Here is a 23955-nt window from a genome sequence, read left to right as displayed (position 1 = left end):
TAATCTTATTGATATATAGAGTAGGGGTTTTTTTTGTTTCTGTTAAAGGGTGCATTTGTGTGCTGAAATAAAGGAGTACCTTTTTATTTAAACAAAACATAGGTGGCAGGATTGTGACCACTTGACAGGATATTGATAGAGGTTAGGATAATTGGTGCGGTTGGCTGATTTGCAGACTTTTGGGGGAGAGGGATGCCTCAGGAGTGCATGTTGCTCTTGGCATCAACATTCAGTTAATTCTGGTCCCCCATCAGGAATATTTATTCACATACAAACAGCCTTTCTGCAGTTTCCTCCTCAGCTACGTTTTCCAGGTGAATTCACAACAAATCAGCATTTCAACATTCCCCACATCACATCTGCCTTCTGGAAGGATCCAGCTGGAAAAAAAAAAAAAAAAAGTAAAATCATATTCTGTTGGTATTTGAATCCTCCTCTCCCTCCTCTCTTCCCTCACCCTCCTCCCCTTCCTCTCTCGTGCCTGCTTCCTGAAGGAGAAAAGAACATATCAACCCAAAGACAGCATTGCAACCTTTTCTTCGCTATCTCCCATGGGGCGCAAATTGAAATTGAATTAGACAGGGATATCAGGTCTGCTCGCTGTGATAACTGTAAAAGGATTTTATTTAAAAACACCCTGACATTTGTTCACCCAGTTTCAAATATTTAGCTTTCCTCCTTTCCATTCCTGGCGGGGGCGACTTTATTAATTGTCGCCTTTGATTCAGAGTTAAAGCTTGAAAGCACTGATAACAGCAGTGGTGACTATTTCTTCCAGCGACGTGGCCCACAGCAAAAGGATTTCATTTTCTTAAAGACGTTATGTGTATACTGAGAGTTTATTAAAAAGAAGGGGGGGAAGGAGGGGGGAAAAATCCGTTCTTACGTGCGTAATACCGGCTGTTTCTCACTGATACGAGCAATATCTGATCTCACTCTTTTTTATATATTATTTATTTTCTCTGAGCTGTTGCCCTCTCTGGATTTTTCTTTTTCTTTTCTTAAAAAAAAAAAATAAATGGGAAAGGCAACTAGAATGAAAGAGCACTGTTGACAGGAGAAAATGGTAATTTTTTTATTTTCCTCTGAAAATACTTCAAAGTTTTATATAAATATTAACCTTTTTTTTCCCGCTTCTTCAATGTGGTGCTGCAGAGCACAGATAAATCCAAGTGGCTGTGGCATGGGCATTTAATTTCCTTAAGAAGTTTTCTCTGCTTCACGGAAAAATGTTGTCTGAGACCAGAAACGTAATTTGATGATTAAAGAGAGTCATCTACATCTGGTTATGGTTAATAAGGGCCAGTACAAGAAACCCATGGTGGCCCCACAGGATTGTCACAACGCAACGTATAAATTAGGTGATATTAGAGGCACGAGTTTCAGGGCAGCGATTGCCTCTTGCTGCCTGTTATCAAAAGATTGAAGCGAGGGAATGGAGCCACAATGAGAAAAGTGACTTTTGGATTTGCCTTATAAATCGTGAGAGACCTAATTACAAAAAGTCTCAGACACCAGTTTGCCCGCCTGCTCCTGACGTAGCAGTTGTGTGCCAGGCCTCCTCTTTATTAGACTCCGAGCTCTGCATATGGTGTTCTGCTGACCCCGCAGCTCTCTGAAGGCACGCTCGGGGTAAATTAGCCGGCAGATGAGCCTACGAGCCTACTGAGCATCTTCTCTGAGATGCTGAGCACTTGTAATCCCCTCTGACTTCAGAGGGAGTGCAGTGTTCCCAACACCAGTAGCTCATGAGGCCACCAAGCTCTCAAAGGTGGGAGCTGATGGTTTAGTTTGGGGTGGTTTGGTTTTTTTTGAATGCATGGGTGTTTTTTTTTTTTTAATGTCAGTCCTTTTTGAGTGCACATCTGAGACCAGAGAAGAGCCTGTGCAAGGTGACAGTCCAAGGAGCATGCAGCACTGTCTGCCACAGCTAATCCTGTGGAGGACACAGTCACCTTTGGTTCTGTATTTGCCAAATGGCCCTGGGGAGAGCAAGAAGTAGGGTTTCCCCATCAGAGGGCTCAGTTCTGTGTGTGTATAAGAAGATCCCCATCCATTTCTTCATGCAGAGAGGGAGCATCATAGAATCATAGAATGGTTTGGGTTGGAAGGGACCTCAAAGATCATCGAGTTCCAACCCCCCTGCCATGGGCAGGGACACCTCCCACTAGAGCATGTATGTATCTGCTTTTTGTGAGGGATTTGCAGGCTCATCTCTTATTTGTCACTGCCTACAAGGACAGGCTGAGCACATCCTCTTTCAGGCCGCCTGCTGCAGCAATGTCCATGAATAAGGCTTAACCTCAAATGCCCGGGACCTTCTGTGAGATCTATTGATCTTGGTCGACTGATCCAACTGCTTTCCTGAGCAAGGGTTTCCATGGTCAGGCTTCCCCTTGTGCTTAGAGCTTTGCACTTTGATCTCTCCTTAAGAGCTGTGGAAGTGTTCTTGTATGCAGCTTTAATATTATGTGTTCCTGCCAACACCTTTTGATGAATGAAAGCCATTAAAAATGGAAATTACTGTAATCAAGTAATGTGATATTGTAATGTTAAACTTGTAATCAGTCCCCTGCATGTTGCTTTCTCCAGTTTCTTTTTTTTTTTTTTTTAAATTGTTAATTCTGCCTTTGTGTTGACTTTTTTCAGCCCAGCCTCTTAATAAAAGGCTTAGTGTCCCAGCAAAAATGGCATTTTTCCCTTCTGTTTTTTTTTTTTTTTATAGAGCCAGCATTTTGCAAAAATTCATTTATCATGTAATCATTTGTTGTCATATTTAAATAATTAGTGTCAGCTTACAGGCTGGGGATCTGTTTGTGAGTAAAAAGGGGATTCAGAGATAAAAAGTCTTTGATAGTCCCAGCATCGTAATGTTCACACTGACAATTGCAAGGCTGCTGCTAGGACTTGGATTTCAGTCAGAAAGTGCTTCTGTACTTACAGATGTGGGCTTGTATCCGATGGCTTCTTGTCTCCAAGCAAGTGGTGTGGCTGAAAAGGCTCTTTTCATGTCGCATCTTGTGCTTGTGCATCCTGGTGCAAAACAGTCTTGCTTTTGATTTGAATGTATCTGCTTCAATTTAGTGTGTCACTGGCTAATTAAACATCCTACAGCAGATGACTGTAGCATACCACAAGGAGGATGGGAGCAAAGATTCAGAAAGAATCAGTCAGAACAGACTTTTTAGATTTTTAAAATATAAATTATTAAGACCAGAGAAATAAGTATGGCTTCCAATTAAGGAAGGGAAAAAAAAACAACAAGGGGGATGGGGGTGGGAAAGAAGCTTGCACATCTCCATTGGAGCCAAAACCAGATGTTTTTCTCCCTTATTAAACTATATACTAAAAATACCACAACTTTACAGTTCTTGAATTGTTGGAAATGGTTTGCAGATGAAGTAATTGGGCTCTTTTTGTTATTATCCGTCTATCCCTGTGCTTTCTGGGAGCTCTCTTAGGGTATTCTGGACTCCAGAGAAGACCTGGAGAGGGAACAAATCAAGGACTGGTGTTTTTCTTGGTTTAGTGCTGATTTTTTCAATCTACAAGTGACTTGGAATTTGCTAAATGAAGTTGAACTCTGCAAAAACATGCTCCTGTAAAGTGCATGCATAGAGAAGTGAGAAGAAAGAGAGGAAAATGAAAAAATTATCCATAATTCTCCATTTACGGGGAGCATTTGCATTTGGTTCATCTCCTTTATTATTTTGATAGGAGGTTTGTTAGTGACTGCAGCACCGTAAAGGGAGATGGTCTTCTAAGATGCTTAGCAGAGGAGGAGGTTCAGGAAACAATACTTCTGCTTTGGAAACCAGCCTGTTTGGTTTTAGCTTTTACTGAAGGTCTTTTTGCAAATGCGTTTCTGTTGATTTTTCAGGTCAGTCATCAGCTGGGCAACGTGATGGATCTCTTCACCACCAGCCTCTCCCTGGCGGGACTGCAGCCTCCCAGTGACAGACAGATTGATGGCATCGACCTTTTACCTGCCATCTTGCAGGGCAAGCTAATTGACAGGTTAGTTACGAGCCCGGAGCTCCGACTCTTGCCTCCAAACTGGAGTCATGCCAAATTTGGGGTTATTTTTATAAATCAAGTTTACAGCAACGTTTTATAAACTGAATTGATGCATCTTTGCTCCCGCTCGGTGAGGTGGAGCTTTACGCTGTGTGCTAATTCTCTGGTGGAGCAAGCAGAGGTGGGATTTCCTGACATGTGGCATGTTGCCATACAGTGGAGTCTGGGGACAGATGAAAATGTCAAGGGGTTAGCAGGGATCCCTGGAACAACATATGGCAATAGGGGAGATAAAAGCCTGAGAACTGTAGCCTGGGTAGGGGAGAATACATTATTTATTACTGGAAAAACATCCAAGAGTATATGGTGGGTCTTTATAGACCCTGCTTGAGAGAGGTTGGGGGGCGAAGGCTGGGCTGCAGCGGATGATCACCTCCTCCCAACGTGTTGTTTTTGTGGATGCTTTTGCACGAATAGATTTGGGTTAAAGACCAGGAATCTTTTTGGGTATGGAGGGGTGCTGCCAGCTGTTGGGTACAGGCACTAAGATTTGACAGTAAATATCCTTGGCTCTCTCAATGGAAGGGTTGGAGGTCAGGAGAGGTCTTGTGGTTATGATTTTGATGAGGAATTTGGCAGCCCAGGAAATCTGAATACAAACATATTCTTTGTCTGTGAGGTAGCAAGGAAATATACACATGGAAAAGATATTTGAGTTCTTTTCTGTGTTGGATGTAAGCCTTTGTTCCATAAAATTGCTTTTGTGCCTGTTAAACAGAATAATTGCTTACAGTATTACCTGAGAGCTCAGCCAGTGGCTACATGGGGCGTTGCAGGTTCCTCAAACACAGCTTACCCCATCTTTACTTCTGAAAGTTTGTAAAGTTGCTTTGTTGTTTTAAAAGAGAATTTCATTGTGGTCACCAGCTCCTTGGAACCGGCACTGTTTGTGCCGGTCACAAAGGGCACATTGTGGCTTTTCCTTCTTTTTTTTTTTTCTCCTTATTTCTTTTTCCCTTCTTTCCTTCTTATTTTTTAATTTTTTTCCCCTTATTTTTCATTTTTTCTCCCAAACCTGATCACGTCACAGTTCCTACAGTCCCCAAAAACTTTGTAGGTGATGCAGTTGTCATGTTCCTTTAAGCTCAAAAATGAAAAGGTGAATAGGGAAAAAAGAAATCAGTAGTAGCAGAATTTTGAGTATAAGCCATAATCTTCTTTCAAAGATGGAAAATATATATTTTAAAAAAAAAAAAAGCAAAAACCCCCACACCTTCACTCAAAGGGGCACATAGAAGCTTGTCTAATAGTGAGTGTTATTGACAGTAAAAAGGAGACTGGTGTATTTTGTGGTATGTTTGTTTGGGCTTTTCATTTTGTTAATGGGACTGGTTTAGATCAGGATCTGCATTTTGGCAGATCTCTGGAGCTGCCTTTATTTCACCAGGTGCGTTAAGGATGCAGGAGAAGGCACTGCTGGCAGCAAGTGTCCCCTTTGTTCACAGGCAGTTCCTGGTGACAAAGGAGAAAGGCTCATTGTTTGTGCAAGGAACCTGCAGGGGGAGGCTACAATTTTAAAATACAAGAGATCTAAGGCCACTCCTGACATTCAGATGTGGAGATTTTAATCTTATCTTGTATTTAGGGACTGTTTTTCAAGGTGGCATCACCGGAGTGGGTAGGTTTTGCCAAGTGCTATCTCTGAATGAAAGACAAAGATGTATGTACCCTTCTGATCGTGATAAACAGCTTCATGTTCTCACCCTGTCAGGAGCCTGAAACAACTGGAGAGAAGAGCTGACTAAGTCTGATGTCCTTGTGTGACGAGCTGCACCAACAAATCAAACCTCTCTCCTGCAGATAGTCTGTTTCTGTAAAATTTTGTACTGTTCCCTCAAAAAACAAGGCCATGTTATCGGGGAAACCAACAGAAACATTGCTGGGATGCCCACCCAGCATGTACGTGGGTGCAGACCAAATGCTCTAAGTAAAGTGCGTTTCTAAAATGTATTTTTAATTAGGAAAACCTCCGGGGGGAGGGGGGAAATGCCGTTTTCAGTGGTATGTTTAGATGATGCAAAGGGAGGTTTTGGGGAAAAAAAAATGAACAGAAGTTAAAAATAAAGCATGTCTGGCTGCCAGGTTTTTCCATTTGGAGTTTTTCTGAGATGTCGTCCAGCACAGGCCAGCATCTGGTGTCCTCCCCGGCCACCCTGTCCGTGTGACAGTGACAGCACATAGCTTGGTGCTGCCGTAACGAGGAGGCTGAGCATCACGTAGTGTGTGAATCCCCGTTTCATGCGCACACACGCCACTTCTGAGACATTTGGTGTTTGAATCGGCACGCTCTATAGGAAATAACAGGGTCTGATAGTTCAAGGATTAACAATCACTGGCAGCCAAGCTGTATAATGTTTCATTTTTTTGCGCCGTGTGAGCTCTCAACTTGATGAACACTTTAAAAAAATGTTAATTGAAAACCTTGCAGTGGAGACTATTAGGAGGCAGGCTGTTTCTGACTGATAGCCGAATGGGAAGTCAGACGCCATTGAAGTGTTTGTCTCCCTTATCAGCGTGGCTGCTGTGGTGGTGGCTGCCCGGGCCCGATGCCTTGGTGTTTCTCATGCAGCTTTGCTCTCCTTCTCAGGCCCATATTCTATTATCGTGGCAACGAGATGATGGCGGTGAGGGTCGGGCTTTACAAGGCTCACTACTGGACCTGGAGCAACTCCTGGGAGGAGTACAGCAAGGTAACAGGACACCAGCCTGCGCCCTGGTATCGTTTGTTTTCCTGGGGAAAAATAATCCTTTAAAACAGGGTTTTAAATTGGGGAATGTCGCTGTGCACTTGCAAGCCAGCCTTTTATTCTCAACTGCAAAATCTAAGAGGACCCCTCTACTGAAGCCAGAGACAAGCAGAGAGAGGAAAATGAGCAAAATCCAAGTTGTTCTGAGGGTGCTCCCTTTAATTAGCACTTAATGCCCCTTTTTGCCCTGCCGAATTCTGAGTTTTCATGTGTACCTCTACAAACTTTGGAGTCCGATGCCACAGTGATCACCCATCTCACAATATCTAGTACAAAAGACCTGGTGCCCTGAACTGTTTAAATGGAAAAGGGATGGGTTTGTTGCTGTGTTGTTTTTTTTTCTTGAAAGGGAAAAGGAAAGCTGTAGGAACCACACAGTGGAAAGAACAGCAGTTGTTGAAAACAGTAGAGTACATGTGTTTAATCTATTATCAGCACTTTTGCAAGCCCATATCACTCTATAAGATGTAAAACATTTTATTTGCCAAATAAGCACAGCTTTTGTAATTTCCTGGCTGATCTTCTCACAATGGGATGTTAAGCACTGTTATTTTTCTTCTTTTGTATCTTTCTTGCCTCAGACTTGGGTATTAAACTCTGGGGCATTTCTTGAATGGCACGTTCACACATGTGCCTTGCTGATTATACCTTTAGACATGAACTAAATGCATTATGGCACACCTCTCAGCAATTTTGACAGCAGGCTGGTATTGGGGAGGTACTGTTTGTATGATTTTTTTATTTTTTTTAATGTCTTTTTTTCTTAGCTTATGGTAGGTCCTCAAGGCATCACAGGTGCAGAAATAAGTGCTGGTGACATTTGTGGATGTAAAAGTGCAGGGTTTCTTTTCATGGGGATGTCCTGGGGGTAGAAGGAAGCGTCAGCTCCAAGGGAGTAATTTACATTCAGGGCTGTAAATACGTGGGGTTTTTTTCTATTTTAAAGACTGTAATGCTCCAGGAGTCAAAGTTTCTGTTTTACAGAGGGTAAGAAGGAAAGGAAAGCTGGCTCCAGAAATGCATTGCACACTCTGTCTCAATGCTAATTCTACATAGCTAAAATGAGATAATGTATTTGTCTAGGTTAGTATGTGGGTAAAACCCATATATTACACGTGGCACAGCGTAGAGGATTTTTTCCTGTGTGAGAGACTCTGGGAGCTTGTGTGCACGTGCGTGTGGGTACACACACGGGCTCAGAGACATGCTTTTCCCATGTGCATGGAAGATAATGTCACATAAATAATTGCCCTCCGTTGCAATATAAGCACATACGCACGCTTACATCCCTAGTTGGGAAATAAATAAACGTCAACATTGATCTAAACTTATTTGTACATGTCTGAGTATGTGTGTAGCCGTGATAATGGGGACCAGTTACTCATTTCAAAGGCTCTCCTACTGTGAGCAATGGCAGTTGTGCAATTAAGGAATATTTATTTCTTTCTGAGTCTTTGTTTAACTACTGTCTGATAAAAGTCAGCAATTATACTGTACATCAGAGAGATGATTAAAAATTCACTTGCTTTCCTGCAGCTTGTATCACATGTGGTTGATGTGGGTAAAATTGGAGCACATTAGTGGACAGACCAGCCATTAACAACATGCAGAGGAAGCTGAGGCTGAAATTTGTTCCAATTCTTCTCATGTCCTCAAGCCATTAATTACAAGCCTTGCAAGTTTAAAAATAGAAATAAATCAGAATGCAGAACAGTTCCACAGTTCTGAGTCCCTGATGCAGGAGTTTTGTGAACTCACCTTAGGATACAGTTGCCTCTTTCAGTGACTGGGGTTCTCAGATGTGTTCATATTGGATTATGGTTTTGCTGCCAGAATCAAAAAGGCCAACTGGTTTCCTAATTTCATTTGAAAAGCATTTAAATACATGCACGTGTGTGGCATTAGGAATTCTGACTGTCGGCAGGTTTGCTGTTCAATAAGTTTGATTTGCCATCCTGATAGAACTTCAGCTAATGAGGCTTTGTTAATTGTATGATCTTTTGCATGGGTTCTTACCTTATTGTGAATCCAATGTGATGATTTATTAGACTCTCAAACGTGAAACTCTTTCTGCGTGAAGGTCCAAACGCAGACCTGGAATAAACAGACATATTTGGTTGACGTGCCATCCATTTGAAAGAAGTCTGAAGTTGGCCAAATGTGTCAAAACAGCTGTCTGCACATTTTTAAGAGGTTTGTTTTATGGGTAGTTGAGTATCTCATTATTGTGACAGATACGTGGCATGTTTTAGCCAAACCTCCTTTCATTTTCAAAATCCCCTTGTTAATTGGCAGTGTGGGAAATCATTGATACAGAAAACTTGCACTGTTTTTAATCCACACTTTGTGCATTTTTGTTTGACTTTTAGATGAGATTATACCATTAAAGCAGCCAGAACCACATTTTCATGTTGATGTTGGAAAATGTGGTCCAGGGTCTGTTTAGAACTACCAGGTCTTTCAGGATTAACTAAAAAGAATGTGTGCAATTTTGGCCTCTAACCTGGAACGCTATGCCTTTGAATGAAGTATGAGTTAGTTAAGTAATAAAATATGTATATACAAATAAAAATGTACCAGAGAGAAGCAGCTTACAGAAAGCAAAGCCTAGGAAAGCATAACAGGGGTATGAATGCTTCTCTCCCTATGGGAGTTGGAATATTTACACTGGAAAGATCCCATGCAGGCAGTACACAGGTTTACAGTTGTCTTAGGCTCCCATGACATTAACGTGTCCTTATTGGTCTGCACCTTCTGCCTCATGGTCTGGGATTAAAATTTGTATTCTTTGACAAAGATGAAGAGTTCTGTCCTGCTCTTCCTATTTTTTGTTTGTATATTTGTTTTTTAACCTCCAAGCAATTTTTTCCCAGTCTGACTCCTCTCATGAACTCTTGTAGTCTGTCAGTGCTGGAGAGGATACCTTGATGCTGTCTTTTCTGCTGCCTTAACTTGTTACATGGGTAACTTGCATTCTTGAATGGTTAGCCTCTTGAAAGCATAAAGGGAAGGCTCACTCAGCAGAAGCCAGTGGGAGTCAGGGCTCTGTGGGACATCTTTCCTGTAGGAAAAGCGTCTTATAGGACGCTTATTTGGGTCCGTTTACCTGGCTTCCATCTCCTTTCATACAGGTGGCTCATGTTTACATAGTTTGACATATCTGACATTTAATAGGTGATAAATGGGACAGAGGTGGGTGAAAGGAAACTTTGCTTGGAAAAACATGTTTGTATTTTTAAATAGTTAAAGATTTTAAAATAGTTTGGTAGAGGGAGAGAAATCTTCACTCTGCACAAGCCCTGAGTCCCTGTAGCTCTAGGACTGGTGGGTATCAGCGCATAAGCTCTCCCACCATCATTGACCACATTTCTTCTTGTAGGAAAAATCAGCAGTGATAAAAACAGCCACGTGAGTTGTGTGTTGGAGCAGAAGAACGAACTCTAAGGATAAACCTGGGGAGCTCCCTCTCCTGTATGGCACAATCCACACAGGAATCTTATTGGAAGTCTCTTGTAAAATGCTGTATTTGTTGCTCTCATCATCCATCCTTTCAGCCTGTAAATCATTCTTGTTCATGACCAGATTTGAACTGGATTGCAAAGTGCATGACAAATCATGGAGGCAAACTTGGCATTTCTGTTTTATTGCTACCGGTGTTCACAGCCACGATGCTGGGTGCACAGCTTCCCAACCCTGAAATACGAACGCTCTGCAGTTTTAGGAATTATTTTGTCCCCTGGATTGAAGGGAGAGGTACATTTCATCTTCCTTGTTTGGAAGGAGAGGTCTGAAAGCGGAAAAGATGGGTATTCTCTATGGATCTGTGTGAGCAGCCAGCAAGTCCTTCAGGAATTCCCTAATTTAATGCTATGTAGAGGAGGCAGGAGTATGAGCTAGCAGGAGAAAGGAAATTTCCTTCTCTCTGCCTGCCACAGAGACTGTCCAGCAGAGAAGAGCTCTCGCGCCCTCCGAGAGCAGTGATGCAAGAAGGGGAAAAAATAATTAAGAAAAAAATGTGGAAAACGCCCTTTGGTTCATTGGAGAGTGGCTGATAACATCAACCTTTCTGCTGTCGGCTTAGTATCTTGTTAGTAGTCTTCAGCGGTTTTTCATCAGAGTCCCTGTGTCTTTAAATGATTGGTGTAGGTGCCTGCCAGAAGACCCTATTGTTTTAATGTAAAATGCCAAAGGGGTTATTCCTGCTGCAGTCTGTCTGATTGCCCTTCTCCTCAACGTGAAGGGATCGATAAAGCCTTTTCTGCGAGGGGGATGTGAAGTCAAGTAGAACCTCACAAATAATGACATTTGATTGTGGTCCTCTGAGCATATGAGCTGGCCATTGATCGCTTCTGCTTGAGAGCCGCTGGAGGCTTGCTGATCTGCCCATCTTCTGGGGTCTCTTCCAGACAGTTAACACATTAGAAGCAATTTTTGTTCAACAGGGTTGAAGCTTGGCAGTCACACTTTCAGGTGTCTGGTCACTCAGAGCTCCGCTTTGGGAGGTTTTTGCCGGGAATTGCCAGGAGAGTGAGAATGGCTGCTTACCCGTCCTGTGGCAAACAGCAAGAAACAACGGTCCTGGCTTTAATTAACTGCTGTTCTTTTCTCCTTCCAATATTAATACGGTTTTGCTGCTCTGGGTTTTTGTGTGACGGAATGAGGAGACATGAGCAGGAGACAGAGCCCAGATTTGCTGCGCCGCTATCAAAATCCACAGCCGCTTGTCAAGTCGGAGGGATCTGGGATAGCGCCAGGGTGACGAATTGCCAGAGGGCTTACGTTAACACAAGTGGTGATTCCATCACTTGGCCGAGAGCCCAAACTGGCAACCGGCTGTATTTGTCTCATGTCTATATTGACATAGCATCTGTGGTCCATTTGCTCTGGAAATTAAAGCATAAGCTGTGCAACCAATAGCTGCTAGATCTTAAGAACAGGAAAACAATCCAGGTTACACGATTGCTGGGGAGAAGGGCAGAAAGACGTGCTCACCGAAAGGTTTACCTGATGTGCAGGAAATGTTTCTGTGGTTGTTTTTTTTTTATTTTTTTAAAAAGGGTTGCTGAAATTTCTCCTACAGCAAACACTTCTCGCGTGGTGCAAAACACCGTGCCTGTGGAAGAGACCGGGTGCAGGAGCTGAGCTATTTCTGGTTGCCATCTGATGCTCTTTTATGGGCTCCCTTAGAAGGCACTGAGCAAACATGCTCTAGATAGATCTTCTGGTTTGGCTTTCATGCTTTTATAACTGAGGAGAAAAGATGCAAGAATTGGGTTAAACACAGGGAGTGACCTTTCTACTTTGTTTGATCAATGTTACCTGTAAATATGCAAATTACCTTGGATAGCGTGCAGCGTAAAATATTATGCATGTGCTTTCACTGGCTATTGATCCCCTGCATATTGTTATTAACAGCCTGCCAAATAAATAGCTTAAAGAAATAAGAGCAGATGAAGTGGTAGTTGATTTGAGGTTTGTTATCCTGGTCGGTAAGACAGGCATAGCTACCTCTTTGCTCTTCTCCAACAAAACACGGCTTTATTTTTGGGTGAGGTTGCTGTCCTCTTGGCAGTGCCAGAAAGCTAAAGCCAGTCCCTTCGTCAGCATAAATGGGGAGGGCTCCTCTGCTGCCCCTGGAACGATGTGGCTTTCGCTCCAGCTGAGAATTTGGCATATTTGCATTTATTGTTGAAGCCTGTAGTGTTCCTGGGGTCTGTGGGACATGTTGTCGGATCACACTTTTACAAGAGAAAAAAATAATTGTTCAATGAAGAGCAAGAAATGATCCAAAACGGTGACATGATTTAAAGTTTTCCTTTAGTGGCCTTCACCAATAGAAGCACCTGGGAGAAGAATACTCTTCCTCACCAGGTCTGCTGTCCTGCAGCCTGCCTGGGGTAGCAGAGCTGGAGGGCAGCTCTTTCTCTCCCATCCAAGACATAGACAAGGAGTTTTGGCATCTCCCTCCACCCCAGCACCACATGTGACCAAATTTGCACACTCTCCAAGCAACCAGAGGCATTGTCCAGATGCTCCGGAATGTGTATTGTCTTGTCTTTAAATACTTCTCAAATTTCAAGCAGATTTAATTTATACTGGGTTTGCTCCAGAAAAGAAAAGCAATCCAGAGTTGGGGATCCCAGACTTTCAGCTTACTGGTGTAGCTGATGTTTCTCTTTCCATCCTGAGAACTTGGACTTAAACAAAAAAAAATGACAATAGTTGTGGATGATAAATAGGGGACAGAAGACTGGGCTCCTCCAGCTGTATCTGTAGTGAATTACCTACTCTGCTGCAGGACAATGCCTTGATCAGGGGTATAAGGAAATAATTTTACTTCTTATTTTTTGTTCATTTGTTCATGAGCCGGTAGAAAATATTTTTTGCTCTGTCTGTAGGTTGAATATTGGCAGTCATACAGTACATAAAAATAATAATAGTCAATTTTATTTGTGGAGCTAAACTTGAAAGGCCTTAGAAATTTCAAGGGTGGTTTCAGCCACATTTACAGAGAGTTATTCATCAATGTCATAAAAAGGTATGCTTGATTTTATTTTTTTTTTTACTTATTTTATTTTTTCCCCAGTAGTCTACTTTTGAAGAGGGCATTGAGTGCTTAGATTAGAAAGACAGATAGCTTCTGCTTAGTGGCATCAGGCAAGTTGTCACAGCGCTATCTTTCCTGTGAGTCTTTGGGACGTAGCCTGGGCTGTGTTCTGGAGTCTCAGCTACAAGGATTTTCTAAGAAACAAAAGATAAAATGTAAACAGAGCGATGTATAAACAAATACCCAAGGGACTAAAAATCTTCTTTCAAACTAAAGCATTTGCAGCCGAAGAGCATTGTACCAATTAGCAGGCTCTTAATTAAATTGCTTGTTTGATTTGCATCCAAATTATAATTTGGATATTATGTAGGCTTTGATACCTTTTCATTAACTGTTCCTTTTGAAAAAATAAAAATAAAAATCTATTTTTCACTGTGTGTTTCAGAGGCCTGCGGTGTCACAAGGTGGAAAGGTCAATCATTTTTGTATCCATTTAAAGTCCATTATTGGTCGGCCACTACAACCTATCAAGCAACTCTCTTATTTTTCCAGTCAGTGATTCAGGAATCTATAGCTCTGTGCAGATAAATGGGATTTCATGGGCTTCTAAACTTCTTGCTTTATTGAAAAGCAGAATATTAACTGCTCCACTGACCAGCTGTCCATTAAAAACACTGGATATTTTTAGAAAATTGTTTGCCAATCAAATCCTACCCACATCTGTAGAGAGCCTTTTCAGTTTTGTTTGTTTTATAAGCAAATGCTACAGCTGCTTTCCCACCTCCATTGAAATATTCCCATTTACCTTCTCTCCATGTTTCTCTCCGTGTCTCAGGGCATTTTGAGGTATTGTAAGGAGCGCAGCGTGTTAGCTGGAATTGTAAAACCGGGCTTTAACAAGTCCATTTGGTGCTAGTCCTTGCTGGTCTGTGGGGCCCCCTGCTTTATTTGCTGTTCACTGAAATTAGTGCTTTGCATTTTTTGCTATTCCCAGGGCTTAAATGGGTTCCGTTAGCCCTCAAGACTGCAGGCCAGACTCGAGGTGATCAAGGAGTTCAACACCTGGCTAATAATCAGCTGGGCTTTGGGAGACGCAGCCTGGCAAGGTGTCCAAGGGTAGATGCAGAGAGCTCACTGCTCTGGGCTTGTGAGCCAGTGGCCAGCTCAGTGCCTCAGTGGCCAGTGAGCACTTTAGCCCATTCCTGCAAGCAGAGTGCCAGAGCTTGTACCCTCCACATGCACTGCTGCTACTGGGAAAATCCCAATTCTTACCCTATACACTTGAATGTTAGTGACAGGAACATCTTCAGACTTAATACAACTTTGAATCAGATCAACAAATGCTATTAGTAAGATCAACAAATGTACCAATTTCTTTAAAATTAACCAGATCGGCTTCATTCTTGAGTGAAACAGATCCTTGAGGTCTGGTATCAGGTGCTGGCAAGCTGAGTTTTCAGGGAGGCTAGCAGGTGCCCATTGCCTCTCAGGGTGATGCCCCTTGGTTTGGATGGATGTTTCCTCTGGGACTGTTGCTTTTTCATCAGAACTGCCAAGTGATCTGATCCTCTCTGTAGTTCGAAGCCATAGAAACCAAAGAGAGAAGATACTTTCCAGGCACAGAATTTTTATGATTAAATGGGCTCACCTCTTTGTCTTTTGTTTTGCCTTTTCATTTTAATGAATATTTTAGCGAGATTACTTTTTTATAAGGCAAGAATGTAAGGCTTGCTTCAGCTTTTATGTCAGTGCAACGCCAACATTGTCACCTTACTTTACCCCATCAGATCAGAATCTACTTTGCAGATGTGGACTCTCGGTTTAAAATAATTCTGGGGTTTGTGGGTATATTGGAGCAAGGTGCTGCTGAAAGTGGCATCAGTTAAAATTTTTCTCCCTCCCCTGCTTCACCCTTGATAAACTCTCTCCTCTTCACTGCAGGGTATTGATTTCTGTCCTGGGCAGAATGTCTCTGGAGTGACAACACATACACAGGAGGAGCACACTAACCTGCCGCTGCTTTTCCACCTGGGGAGGGACCCTGGAGAGAAGTACCCATTAAGGTGAGTCAGTTAAGGAAGATGTGAAAACTCTCAGCACTGTCAGTGTATGCTTTGTATCATTTATTTGCCTTGGTAGTTGCTTCTTGCAATCTGCTTGAAAACTGTCCCAGAAAGCCATTACTAGTGAGAGTAGTAAAAAGAAAGGAACAAACCTTTGTTTTCGAAGGATCGGGTTAGGCGGATGTGCACATGTCCAGTGGCTCGACTTGTCAGTCTGGTTGTTCTTGTTCTGTGTCCTGGCACCGCTGACGGGGGAGGGAAAATGCACTCTTTTGGACAGGACAGGACTGAGTGCCCAGCAGCTGTGGAATTAAGCAGCAGAGCTGTGGTTCCCTGTGTGTTTTGGGGCTAGGGAAGAAACATCGAATTATCTTTGTGTACTCACCACATGTGGTGTTTTTCCTCTGTGCATTGGAATCTGTGGAAGGCAAACGTGGTAACCTTCCAATCTCCTAGCCCATGCTAAAGGAGCTTCTCTAGAGGGTCTTTAGCAAGAGGACTTCATGCCCAATTCTCTTCCATCCTTGGACTCTGCAGGCTGTCTGAATCCATTTTCCTATAAGCCTACTATTGTAATATTTATCTACGGCACACACCATGCCCTGAGAGATTTCTGTAAGGATTTATGTAGTCATCAGCCAGCACAGCCCACATATAAACCTGCCACCTCCAAAAAAGCTCCCAAGGTGTCCCCACCTCCCTCTCTCCTTCCTTCCATCTACTGATTGAGTCTTACCCTGCGGCAAAACTAGTTTCAAACGGGGGCATGCAGCCTCATCCCTCACCTGACTCGGAGAATGTGGAAATAAATTAAGAGAAAACTAGTGCTACTGTGACCCTCTGCACAGAAATGGTTTTGCGCAGCAGCTTTAACAGAGAGATGTTTTCTGAGCTGACAGGACTGCAATTACTCAACTGTTTTAAATAATTGAGTGGATACACTCGCTCCATTACTTTCAAAAGAACTGAGCCTGAGCTGTCCACTAAGTGTTTTCACTAGAGAGAAAAGGGGAGAAAAAATATTTTCACTTCTCTCTCACTTAACAGACGAGCACCCTAGAGGTGCATTACGCAGTGTATAAAGCTCTTCAGAAGCCCAGCATGTTAGCTCATGCTTTCTGTTGCATTTTGGCACTAATGAGTAAAGCAAACCTGCAGCTCCCGTATTTTAAATTCAGCTTGGTGAAGCTGGCTTGGGATTCCAGATAAGACTATGCCCTGTTCAGTTTAACAACTATTTTATTTTAGGAAGATGAGTGGATAGAAATGACCTCTTTTTCCAAAAATCAAACAAATGGGTAACATTAAGTGAACTGTAATGTGCCTACTGTTTGTATTTCCTCTTTGTTTGAGGGAGAGGAGCTCTTCCCTAAGAGGTGTTTGCAGGACACCTGCTTCCCTGTTATTTAGATGTTCCTTACCACCGCCCTGGATTGAGTATTGAAATAAATCCCAGTGTTACATCTGCAATCATTTCTCATATGGTTCCATTGATTTTTGGACACTCACAAGCTGTTTCTTTGATTGAATTTTATGGCAAGATTATGACATGATTATGGAAAGCTGTGATGTTGTTTAATATGCAGAAGACCCTAATAGAAAGCCTCTTTTTAGTAAATGAAATTCCTTTCTGCAGCACATTCTGCTGCTATTGTCTCCTCTCTGGTCACAATGGAAAACTCATGGGAAGTGGGTCTCCTATATAGAATGTGGTAATTAAATTATACTCATTTGTGGAGCTGTTACTGTTGTGTATTTTTATTTAGCTTAATTATCCCCCTTGGCAGACAGCCTGTTGGGAGTCCCGACACTAATGTTTCTCAGAAGGGAATCCAGCATTCCCCTCCAAGCCTGCATCTGTCTGTCCGTACATGCTGGGTGTGCTGGGATCGCGTGTGCTCCAGCCCGAGGTTTCTGTGTGTTCATGGGCCATGTTGGCCACGCTCCCCTGTTCATCCTCCTGCAGCCCTGGAGGAACAGGGTGTATCATACAGCTCTTTCTCCAGCTTGGCTCCTCTGGTGCCTCGTTATGTTGCCAAAGCATTTAGAAAAATTTGCATTGCACCCCTGATTTATTGATACCTTTCCCTCTTGTGTATAATTTACCAGTTTGCTTGGTTAAGTCTGTACTGGATTTTATTAATTTTTCTGCTGCTGCGAAGGAGCAGCATGGCACACTGATGCCCCGTTCTCTCTGCCTGCTTCTACTAGTTTTTTATTTAATTTATTCCTTATTTTAGTACAGCCTTTTCTTCTCCCTATGATGATTTTAATAATCTGTCAAATCTCTTGATTTGCGTGTGGAGTGAGGCCAAATGCAAAAACACCAGTAAGAAGTGGCCAGGCATCACACGCACCTCCAGAGAGATTTACTGCTTATATATTTGGGCTTCTTTTAGGATCCTAGAGGATCTCAGAGCCAGGGCATCCTAGAAATGAGGCAGCTCAGTCAACTGTGCAGCTCTCTTGACTTGCAGGGTGCTTACGCTCAGGCATCTCATCTTTAGGGTCGTGACACTGCACACAAGATACTGCACGACACGAAGAGACTTTTTCAGGGCTATGATTTCAGTTCAGGTCATAACACGGGGATTAGCCTTTTCAGTCTTTGTTGGAGAACTGGCTGCTAACGGCATCACTGAAGATGCAAGCCCTTCAAGATCTAGAGACAGCACGTAAAATTTTCAATTCTCTGGGTTTTGTGGTGAAGTAGGACAAGTCCTTCCTCTTCCTGACACAGTTCACTGGATTTCCTGGAGCCTGCCTGGAAACAATATCAGCAAAAGCTTATCTCCCACAGGAGCACTTTTCATGCAGTGGAAAAACTGGTCAGGCAATTACAGGCAGGTCCTGTCATCATGTTGAGGACACGTCTGGCAGTTCTGAGCCATATGGCACCCTGCACTTATGTTCCCCTTCATGTAAGGCTGTGCATGCATCCCTCTGCATGTCTGACTCTAGGAACAGACCCTCCCAACAGGGTTGTGACTGTTTCTTCCTATTGTTGCCCCTCTGGTTTTGGCAGGACCCTGCCTCCTGCATCCCAGCTTCTGCCAAGGGACGCTGTTGCGTTTACCCCTTTGCCTTGGAAGATAATTACTGATGTTTCTCAATCTGGGCTGGAACTTCAGCCCGGCAATCCAACAGCCTCACAAACTTTGCATTTTGTGAGATGGGATTCATAGCAGTGCCAAATACACATTATGAGTTCTCACGCTGCCTGAGCTTGCCCAGGTGATTGCATATTTACATCAACAGACTGGATGGAGCAAGATCCTTGTCCTGTAGTTGACCTTCAGATCTGACATGCTCGGTGCTAGCAACGTTCACTACCAAGCTCTTATCCCCCTCCCTCCTGGAAAGAGGAGGACTCTCCTGAGAAGTGAAGGACGCTGGGGTCCTAGTGTTGAGAGAAGCTTGGCACCATTGGACAAGCTCGATATTTATATGGCTGCAGGATGAGGTAGGGCATGAACACGCCTGCAGGTACTGATGAGGCAGAACTGGCGTCTGGAGAGGTGCTTGTAATAACAACACCTGCAATACCAGGGTATATATAGGCAATATATTTCAAAGAAGTGTCATTACTGGTAAATAATCTTTCTTTTGGTTGCCAAAAATGGTAATGTAACTGCAGTTAAAAAAGTAGGAGTTACCTTGTTACCTGGTCCTTGTGTAGTGAGAAATGAACCGTTTGTGTCTTCTGTCATCCAAGAGATTGACTAGTTCTGTGTAGGCTGTGGGTTAGAAAATACATCTTTTTCTATAGCTCTCAACATTAAAATATAAATAATATTGTGTGTTAGGCAGCACACAAAGCAGAAGCATTTCTCTATGTCTAAGCAGTATCTTGTTTCCTCCCGAGATGCAATTGCTAGGCGTTTTTCCTTTGTATAAAGACACTCAAACTGTGGGTTGCTGCTGTTACCAAATTTATCAGAATGCAGAACTAAAACTACGGATATGTCTTTTTCTTTACTTAATTGTGTTATGTTTGGGGTATTGTGTGTCCGCTAAGTACCACATAGGGAACTTGTTTCACCATTCAGACCATATGTGACAAATTCAGTAAAATTATCTGTCGATAAGATCTTCACAAACAGTTGTCAGTTTTATTACCCAAGTCACAGATTACTGTTTATACACGCCTTCCCTAAAATACTTCATTGCCAGTCGGGAAGAACACAAGTAATAATATATAGCAAAAGCTGGCACAGCTTAAAATACAATTAACAAAATACCTAATGCAGACTGAAGTAGAAAGAGCGTTTTGAGTCAGATTCCAAAGCTGCAAAAAGAATTTATAACAGGAACCTCTGAAATTCTGTCAGTTTGAGCCAGAGGTGCAAAGCTCTAATAAGTAATTAGGAGGGTGCTCACACCTTGTTGATACTCCAGGTTAGTAGCAACTTCTGCTCTGAGGGATTAGCCTCTGTTCAAAACTTGAGTTTACTAAATTCTCAACGTCAAAATACCTGTGTTTTACTTAGGGCAATAGATTTTACTGTTATGGTAAAATGAAAGTGATAAGGCTTGGTTGATGAACATAATGATTTTAGAACACATTAATTAACGAGAGAGCTCACAAGTGCCTATTTCGAGCAGATGGAAAATCCAGGAAATCATCAGAGAGGTAATTGCACTGGTTGCGGAGCCAGAAAAGAACGAAAGAAGCTCCTGAAGGGAAGCTAAAGGGGAAAGGATCTGATTGAAAAGTTGCCAGTCTCACCTTACTGATCAGGGCAGAAACCTCTCTGTGGGGAAAAGACAGAAGGTGCAAAATGGGGAAAAAAAATGTGTATAACAAAGAGCCAGGATCCTGCCCAGGGGAGATGCTGACTCCTCATCTTCTTGAAAAAGAAGGAAATGGTACCAGCTGCGTTGCAGGAGCGAATTAGCTACTGCCACAGGAGAGGTGGCATTGAGGAACATGGAATCTGTGGAAACCATGGAGAGCTATGGATAAAGAGCCTCAACGATGCCAGTAAAGACATCGAGCATCAGCCACGCAAGGACCGGATGCAGAAACGTGGTCAGAAGTATGACAGTGCGACAGCTGGTATGCAGCCAGCTCTGGAGGGAAGAGGCCTGAAGAAAAATACATCTGTGGAGGACAGTTGCTGGCCTGGGGAGTAAGAATGGAGACAAACTCTTCTCAATGGATAGCTGCCCTTTGCCTGGTCTGGGATTAGCTCTGCATTGTGGCACGCCGTGAGATCAACCTGTAACTTATGCTCAACCGTGGCAGACCAGCAGCCTGCAGGTATTGTGGTGAGTAACTGTCTAGACCAGAGTGATACTGTATAAGAAGGAATATTGGAAGCCATATGAACCGGTTTCAAAAATGCAGTTTGAAATGGACATCTTCAGAGGCAGGTCCGGGCAGTGCTACGGCCTCAGAGAGCAGCCCGAAGGACACGTCGCTTAAATGATGATTCAGAAATACCACTGAAGCAACAAGAGGGAGGATCAGATGGACAGTCGTTATTTTCTTTTGCCTGCTCATGCAGAAACTAAGGCTTTATATACTTGCTCTGCCTTTATCCCTCTGCCATTTCAACACTATGGTCACTCGCAACAAAATCCAGCAGAAAGACAGGATCCTCAAAGCTGGGGAGCTACAAATTCCATGAAAACAGGTGATCAGGTAGAGGATCAGCACGGTTGCATCTCCTTGCAGGAGGGAGGGCTTTGGGCAGCATTGGAGAATCCACACAGGTGAGAGGCACAATCAGTACTCCAAGTACTCGTGTGGCTAATTGGCCACATGCCCTGCATGGGGTATTTGCCACTGGGGTTCTGCAGATGCTGCTGGACCACAGAAGTGAACTGAGGTATGAGCAGCCCAACGTTCTTCTGTTTGATTCCTTTTCTTGTTTTCCTTTGGCCTTATGGATCTTTCCAGTAACTGCAAGTTGCCATGTTTCAGCAGCAGAGCCCCAAACCTGTTGTCTGCCTCATGTATTGTGCAGACTTTAAATTGCAAATAAACTTGATAATAGAAGAGAGGAACTGAGGAAGACTGAATAATAGGACAAGATCAAGACTTGGATACTACAGCGCTGAGCAGCCTCACAGCACTGATAACAGATAAAATCAAATTACCTGAATCTGGGTGTATTTCACAATTAAAAATAATGTTTTTAATTAAAATAATTCCAGTGGAGAAGGAAGTAAAATATACTTCCTTCATTAGCCAAGTTTTCTGCTCTTCCCATAACTTCATGTGCGTCTGGTAAAACAGGCTATAAATCTGAAAGCGTCTATTAAGAGCCCACTGGCAAGTTTCTCTGAAGCACACTATATATAATACCCATTTTGTTACATTCCTCTCAATAATAACATGGTCCTGTCACTCCCGGGATAGACATACTGTGCTGCGCCCATCCATGAATCATCAGGACGAGGTATAAACCATCAAGATCTAGATTTTTAAAAATGCTGAAAGCGCTTTTTAATTTGCTCCAGTTCCGATCTATTTGAGGGTGTATTTATGATGGTAGAGCCTCACCCTCTCCCCCTCCGTACAGCTCAGGGTGCTGGCAGAGCTGAAGGTGAGAGACTGAGGGCTGCAAGATGAAACCAGATTAAATCTAACACCAAAAGCAAAGCGTGTGAGACAAACCCTCCTCCTTCCGAACCTGACTTTCGGCGGAGGGCACGGTGGGGTTAACAGCAGAGCAGGTTACACTGGAGTTGTGTTTGGTGAGGGAGGAGATGGGAACAGATTGCCAAGGCACAATTACACTAAATGAAGGAAGCACAGGCCACACCTGTGCCTGGGACCCTGCGCTCGCAATCCAGCCCTGATTGGATCTCCAGAGACTTCCCGGAGGTAAAGTGTCAATTAGTGTAATGACCCTGGACTTTGTCCACTCCGTTCCCTCATTCTGAGCGTGGAATAATTTCATGTACGCTGGGGGATCTCTTTTAGCAAACTCCTCACAACACCACCTGCTCACCCTCTCATTCTTCCAGTGCTATTCCCAGCTCTCCTTCTGCAGGATTGTTGAACTGGAATACAAAATGCAGCATGCCCCGGGGGCAGCCAGGTCTGGATCTTCACACAGACAACAATGCCCAAACACCTGTATAGATAATATCATCGGGTTTTTTTGGAACACAGAACGTAGCAAACCCTGCCCTTGCAGCCAGCATATGCATTCAGGAAAAGGATGGGACTCCATCTAAGAGTAAGAGAGCTTCCCAGCTCCATTAACAACTCAGACTGATTACCATGAAGTAATTATCCCCATCTTACATACAGATTAAAGGCACTCTTCTCTTGCGGATTTTGTCTCAAAATGCCCTTCTTGCATAGGGTTTTAACCCTCTGTGTGCCGTCAGTAAATACTTTACAAATTGCTGCCTGGATATTGGATCTCGGTTCATGTTGTGGAGCTAAACAGGTCGGTCTGAGCAAAACCTGAGCTCATCAGAGCGAGGAATGGGGGTCTCCATGGGCCCAAAATGGGAAAACCGACCCCCACCACCAGCACGGCTTTGCCTCTGCGTGACTCCAGTTTCATGTCAATGCCAGCCCTGGGGCTGGTGCCACCCTGCAGGCTCCGCGGTCCCCTGCCACGCGTGAAGACTTGATGCACGTCTGGGTGAGGAAGATAGTTTGTGTGTTTAATTGAGGCATCTATAGACGATCTGTGGTGATCTTCCAGTATTGAATGACACCTTATAGCACTCGGGGTCTGTCACTGTCGTGTACTTCGACACAAGGAAGACAGCTGCAATCGGATATGTTTTAAGCTAGTGTCAACAGGTTTAGTCAGCTTAAGAGCATGTTAAGCCCTACTGAGACAAGGTTTATAGGTTAGCAGTATGACTTGGAGCATAATCTATACGTGTTCTTTAGCTTTAGCCAGCTTTGTACTTATGTGAGAAGTGCGAGTCTTTTATACGTGCCAAGCCGTTTCTGTCGTGCTTTGGGGGAGTCATTCAGCCCATGCTAAATGCTGAAATAATCTAAAAGTGTAGAAGCCGCAGGGGAGAGCGGTTCAGAAACACCAGGAGCCGAGGTTAGGCCAAGATTTCCTGTCACTGCTGAGCTGGCTGAAAAAGCCAGGAGTGTCCTAAACATGGGAATTAAAGCAAGACGATGATTTGAATGACTAGAGCTTACTTCGTTATACTGCAGCATTCACGTGTTTTAGGTCGCTAATGAGCAACAATGCCATGGATAAATGCAGTAGTTAAGATTAGAGCAAAAAGATTATTTTTTTTTTTCCCTGCAACCAGACTGGCATATTCGGAGCAAAAAGCAGCAGTCGTGACAACATATTGTTTATCTTTCATCCAGACCACAGCTGTGTTTTCCACTGGTCTGTCCAGATTATAGCTGATTTGGAAGCCTATGGATGAAAAGCCGTTCCGATGGATGAAATTGGGCTATCTCTTTAGCACTTAAATATTTGCAAAGATGCTGTGGAGCTTAATTAGTGAGCAGCAACATTTTATCGTACGGGTCCACTTGCAAAAGAGGATCTTAAATGCTGGAGAGATGACACAA

General features: G+C 43.2%; 1 protein-coding gene across 1 annotated transcript in view; it reads left to right on the top strand.

Annotated features, from left to right (window-relative positions):
* The window catches only part of GALNS (galactosamine (N-acetyl)-6-sulfatase), a 48432-nt gene that overhangs the window by 15867 nt on the left and 8610 nt on the right, over positions 1 to 23955 (top strand). Inside the window, exons 10-12 of the mRNA XM_014942445.1 lie at positions 3881 to 4017; positions 6665 to 6767; positions 15313 to 15434. Of these exons, the coding sequence (XP_014797931.1) occupies positions 3881 to 4017; positions 6665 to 6767; positions 15313 to 15434 (362 nt within the window). The remainder of the gene's footprint in view (positions 1 to 3880; positions 4018 to 6664; positions 6768 to 15312; positions 15435 to 23955) is intronic.

Source organism: Calidris pugnax, unplaced genomic scaffold (genome assembly GCF_001431845.1).
Source record: "Calidris pugnax isolate Ruff unplaced genomic scaffold, ASM143184v1 scaffold28, whole genome shotgun sequence".
NCBI classification, from domain to species: Eukaryota; Metazoa; Chordata; class Aves; order Charadriiformes; family Scolopacidae; genus Calidris; species Calidris pugnax.
The sequence above is the reverse complement of the archived record's forward strand: the minus strand, read 5'-3'. Positions and strand labels throughout refer to the sequence as shown.